The sequence below is a fragment of the Rattus norvegicus genome, chromosome 3, assembly GCF_021556685.1.
Source record: "Rattus norvegicus strain SHRSP/BbbUtx chromosome 3, alternate assembly SHRSP_T2T, whole genome shotgun sequence".
Taxonomy (NCBI): Eukaryota; Metazoa; Chordata; class Mammalia; order Rodentia; family Muridae; genus Rattus; species Rattus norvegicus.
The window spans coordinates 70,137,983-70,144,285 of NC_141536.1; the positions used below are offsets into that span (position 1 = coordinate 70,137,983).

General features: G+C 36.7%; 1 protein-coding gene across 1 annotated transcript; it reads right to left on the reverse strand.

Moving 5' to 3' along the window:
* Positions 1-5,370: 5,370 nt before the first annotated feature.
* On the reverse strand, positions 5,371-6,303 carry Or5ar1 (olfactory receptor family 5 subfamily AR member 1). The gene is given in 1 exon segment (NM_001000295.1): positions 5,371-6,303. A coding segment is annotated over 1 exon segment (933 nt).

Genomic DNA, 6,303 nt, shown 5'->3' on the forward strand with positions numbered 1-6,303 from the left:
ATCACAACTTTGAATTTTCATTGGAGGAAGCAATTATTTAATGTACAAACTGATTTTGGATATACTGTGCAATTTAAATATATTAGTAAATGATACATTACTGACAGAAAAGCATACTGCAATGTGTTGTCAATTTAGCTGAACACTGGTCATATATTTGTTCAAAAATTATTTTGGGTGTTTTATTGGGATGTTTTATATAGTATGTACCATATTTAAAAATGATTATTTGAAATGATTTACCTGCAAAATGCAATTTTTACTCATCTAATAAATTGAAAACATAAAAGTTCAACAGGGATGTAGAAGCCAGTTTACAATTGCCAATTTTACTATTTCTACTGGGTCTAAGTTTCCACAGCATACTTCTTTTCTTCTACTTTCTGATCATATTCTGATATCCACTTCAGAAAAAAAATTAATATCTACAGACTTCAGATTTCACTGCTGCTGATGTAAAGTCTGGTACTGAGTGTACTGCTATGGCTTCCAGAAAGAGTTCCCTCTAATTACACTTGTTTGAGATCTTCTGCAAATTCTCCTTTCCAAAGAGTTTAACCTCTGCCCCTGTCATAACCAGTTTCTTCCATACCCAAGGATAGACGACTCATGAGAAATGAGTTTTTCATTTCTGTGACCATTTGTGTGTGTGTGTGTGTGTGTGTGTGTGTGTGTGTGTGTGTAAGTTTTTATTTTTAATTTAATTTAATTTTTTACTTATTCACTTTAAATCCCACTTACTGAAACCCTCCCAGTAGTTCCCCACAATTCTTCCCTTATCCCCTTCATTTCTGAGCAGATGAGGTCCCCCCTTGGCCTTCCCTCAATCCTGGTACTTCAAGTCTCTGCAAGACTAGGTGTTTCCTCTCCCATTGAGGCCAGACAGGGCAGCCCAGTTAGAACTTATCCCATGTACAAGCATCAGGTTTTGGGATAGCTCCCATTCTAGCAGTTCAGGGATCCAGAGTCTTAAGTCCAACCAGTGCAAGGCTTCTGCATCATTTCTCTGTTCTCCTTCTTTGTCAGCCAGGCAAGGATGGTAAGGTGACACATGACTGTGAAGGAGAAAACATTACTATGTTACCCACTATCCCAGGCGCAATACAGTAAGCATGGAATTACAGTTCACTGGATAAGAAAATGAACAAGTCAGTTTCACGTTTTCACCCACGAAAGCTGTATGATTTTCATTGATATTTATTGAAGTGTATTACACACTAAGCACCCTGACATACGTCTAAATATTAGCTGTGTCATATAATCATGTATATGTACATATTCATGTGTATTCTCTCCACATTTTCATACAAATTATTTATTTAATATTCTTTAGCATATTTTATTACTGGAAGTAATAATTTATAAACAGAAGTCTAATATAGTTATATTTATAGGACATGCAAGAATGGCTACTTAATTATTGAATGAATTTAACTATTCTCCTCTTAGAGTTCAACTCATTCATTTCTGTTTAATTCAACAAATGTTAATAAATGCTTATTACATTTTTTTTAAAAAGAAATGTTCAACATCCTTAGTCACCAGGAAAATACAAATCAAAAGGACTTTGAGATTCTGCCTTACCCTCATCAGAGTGGATAATATAAAAAGTATAAGCGGCAGCACATGCTGGCAAGGATTGGAAGCAAGGGGAACAATCCTCCATTGTGGGAGTGCACATCCACTCTGGAAATCAATCTGGCCTTTTCTCAGATATTTGGGACTAGATCTACCTAAAGACCAGCTGTACCACTCCAGGGCTTATACGCAAAAGATGTCTACCAAATCACAAGGCACTCGCTCTTCTATGTTCATAGCCACTATATTCATGATAGCCATAAACTGTAAACAAGTCAGATGTCTCCAAACCAAAGAATGGATAAAGAAACCATTTCTTTTTTTTTACACAATGAAATACTGCTCGACTATTAAAAACAAAAACATCATTAAATGCAGGACAACGGATGGAACTAGAAAACATCCTGAATGAGGTAACCCAGATAGATACAAAAGGTCATGCTTGGTATGTATTAGCAATAAAGTACAGGATACCCATGCTACAAATCACAAACCCAAAGAAACTAAATAACAAGGAGGCCACAAGGGAGGATACTTGAATCTCATCCAGAAGGGGAAATAGTCATCAGAGCTAGATGGAGGGAGGGTATTGGGTGGAAGAAAGGGAAATGGTGTGGTGGATCAATCTTGGGGGAGGCCAGGGAGATAGGGCTATGAGAGTGAATGGAAATTGGCTGTTGGGAGCTGGGTGTGGCATGGGTTGACCTCTAGTGCATCTATCTTGATTACACACCTTACCTTCATGCTAGAGAACATCTGGGAAGAAGAGGCAGAAAAAGTGCCCCTGGAAGATGGGGAAGAGGGCTCTGGATAAGACTTGGTTATTGCATACCTAAATCAGCAGCAGCTGTGGTAATTACACAAGAGCTCTACAGAATTGAAATTTTTGTTTAATTCTTTTAATTTTACCTAAGCTATCATAGACTAAGAACATGGTCATCAAAACCATTGTGTTTCCCTAACTCCAGTTTCATCATTTCATGAAGTGGAGCTATAGGCAGAGAAGGTAGCTTGATGCTACAGTTCTAAAACATGTATGCAGCTCAGATTTCAGTCTTTATCACAATCAATCAATTAATGATTGCAGGTAGACTTTTAGGTGTTCATATCTTTCTCTAGTATGAGAATTTGGACTGGATTCCATTGGCTTTCTTCCATTCTAAGGATGAATGAACATTCATTAGGTTGATGAACCTGTGATGCATAATTAATGTTTCCAAACTCTTAATCCTCCCTTTATATTTCCCAGTTTTCCAAGGGAGCCTTTCTGTTAAAGTACAGATGCTTTGAGCTGCAGCAGAATTATGTACACAACATTATTGTAGCACATTGAAATATCAGCATTTATTAATATAGAATTACTAAAATATGGTAGATTTCTGCTAGAACATTTCCAGATGTTCTAGTATGTGTCTGAGAGAGAGACAGCACTATTAATATTTTCTCCAGAATATTTGGTGACAATCAATGTTGTCTCCAATAAGATGGGTAAAATCTTCCTCCAAGAACATTGCCTTACCTAGTTCTCATTTTGTTACAGATGAGAACATCCTGGATGATGAGACTAGGAATGGGTTATAAAGAGGTGATGATGGATGTGCAATGTATAATAAGACTTTGTGTGTTTTAAGTGGATTTCTTGAGTTTGGAGAACAGTGGCTGGAATAAGGAAGAATTTACAGAGAGCAAAATTCTATGCTAGAATAAAGTCTGAAGCATAGGCTTCTGGAAGGCAGAGTGCTGTAATGTGGCTATGTGACATGATTTTGGAGAACAGTGACTATTCTCAACTATTTGTAAGCTACAAGCTCCTTTCTTCTGAAGGAATTAACTTCTTGTCTTTAAATTGTTACCAGATAATGAGGACATATTTCACTTTTGCCAAGAAGCTCTCACCAGCACAATCAGCTCAAACAACTGCTTCTGATATCATACCTTATGTGGCTAGTATAAACTACCTAGTTTATTTTCTTGCTTTTAACTTTTTGGCCGAAGCATTAAAGATGATTCAAATGCCATATTCCTCATAATATTTTTTCTCATTTTTGGAGAAGATAACTTATATTTTGTGAATTGATAAACATTGTCATTCTTTTTAAATATTTATCATTAGTTTTCCTGTTTTGCATTTGTTGTATTTATCTAGGAGGATAAAATAAAGTATATTTCTTGTATTTTCCATCAATCTTTACCACAGATTTAAATATTCTCACATAAGTTCAGATAGATCAAGTACAAGGCAAGTGCAATTGAATCTCTCTTTTATATATCTATACAGAGCCATTTCATTCAGTTTTGGTTTATTGCCACTAAGGAAGCAATATCATCAGTGGTTTTAGAGAAGACCAATGATTATGAATTTTGCAACCTATTATGGGGAATATGATTAATATATTTATTACTTTAATTATTATTGTAAGAATGTCCAAAAGTTGAAAGACCTGAGTCCTTTTAAACCTATAGAATTTATTGAACTATTAATTATGCAAACTCATAGTATCAATAAAATATGAATTTAGCCTTCATTATAGTGATAAAAAACTGATGTATATAGAGATCAAAAGATTTAATTGACAGAGCTGGTAGGATTGAGATCAAAACCATGATGATTGAATTTATGTCTATAATTGTCTTATATGTATGGATTTATGAAAATACTTCAATCTACAACTGCAGCCTAAAAATTAAAAAGAAAATTCACCTTCGGTTTATTATCACACATTGGTGGTGTGATTATGGACAGTCATAAATACAGATAGGCAACTTATAAACCAAAAATACAATATGTAATTATTGCATACTAAACATTATTTATATGATGGGAAAGTAGTAAGGGACATGGTGCCAAGTTTAAATGTTGTAAGATTTGCTATTTAGAGTTGAGCAATCCAGTGTCTTATTGTCTAAACACTCACTCTCTTCAAGCCTTGGGAATTGTCACAGAACAAAAGAAAGAGACTGTAGGACTCAGAGGTGGAGGATTTCTATAGTGAAACACTATTTTTGGCTATGACAAGACTGATGCACACATGGATTCACAGTGCTTGTGACTGTGCATACAAGACTTGCACAACATTAAGCCAGAGAAAATGCCAGCATAGAAGGGGAAATTGGTCATGAAGTCTCACTCCCAAATCAGGAGCTATTAGCAATTAATGGCTGCCGGGGGCAAGAAGTGTAAGTTTTCATTCGGAATGCAGCTCCTCGGAGACTAGCCATACTCCAATAGAGGGTCATACATCACTGCACATAGAACATCACTAAGCAAACTCACTGATTTAAAAGAAGTGAATGTGAACCTTGGAGGGAAAAATAAAACAAGAAATATAGGAGGAATGGGAGGAGAGAAAATGGGGGAGGTGATTTTATTGAAACACATTACATGAAGGTATAGAATTCACGAACATTAAGTTTTTAATGCTAAAAGGTAAAGTGGGGAGATATCAGGTAACTTGATGAAGATTACATAGCTCACCGTCACAGAATTGAATGCTAGTTGTTTATAACCTAAGTGTTTATGATGGGAAGTATGGTCCTTGGATCAGCTTATATACCATTAATTTTGACAAGCTTGTTGATTTGCTAGTGCCTTAATTTTATTATCTGTAAAATGAGGTAATTTCCACCTCTCACAGTTGCTAATGAAACTTGATGAGATTTACATTGCAAACATTCTAGAAATTTTTTCCAAGTTTGAGATATGTTCAGTAAGGATTTTACACTTTTGGTATCCTAACAATTTCCTTCTGCTAACTTTTTTACCTTTAGATAATTGTATTTTAATCCTTTTAATTATTGAGGTTTCTTTCCAATCAGTTTTTTGAAAGCCGCTTTCACATCTTTGTTCCTCAAACTGTAGATCAAGGGGTTCAGCATAGGAATGATAATTGTGTAGAACACAGAGGCCCACTTGTCTTGGTCCAGGGAGTAGCTGGATGTTGGCCTCAGGTACATGAACATGACTGTACCATAAAAAAGGGTGACACCAGTAAGATGAGACCCACAGGTCGAAAAAGCCTTTAGGCGGCCTTCAGCTGAGCGCATTCTGATGATGGCAATAAGAATAAAAGCATAGGAGATGAAGATGATAAGGATGGTGCTGAATTCAATGAATCCACACAAACTAAAGAGCAGTATCTCACTAATGTAGGTATCTGAGCAAGAGAGAGCCAAGAGTGGTGGAATTTCACAGAAGAAATGGTTGATGACATTGGAAGCACAGTAACTGAGGCTGAAAGTGAGAGATGTGTGGGCCACTAAACTCACCAGGCCAGCCAAGTAAGAGCCCAGCATTAGGACCAAGCAGACTTTTTTGGACATGAGAGTGCTATAGTGGAGAGGTCTGCAGATGGCCACGAAGCGGTCATAGGCCATGGCAGCTAGGACATAGCATTCAGCATCCACAAAACCTACGAAGAAAGCAAATTGGGTAGCACAGCTGGAAAAGGAGATAACTTTGTGCTTTGTTAGGCAATCAGCCAGCATCCTGGGAGCAATGGCTGATGAGTAGCCCAGGTCGACAAAGGAGAGGTTGCAGAGAAAAAAGTACATGGGAGTGTGAAGCTGACTGTCTGTTATGATCAGGATGATCATGCCAACATTCCCTATCACATTGACCAGGTAGACAATGAGGAAGACCACAAAAAAGATGATCTGCAACTGAGGGTCTTGAGTGATGCCCATAAAGATAAATTCAGTCACTACTGAGTGATTTTCTTTATGCAT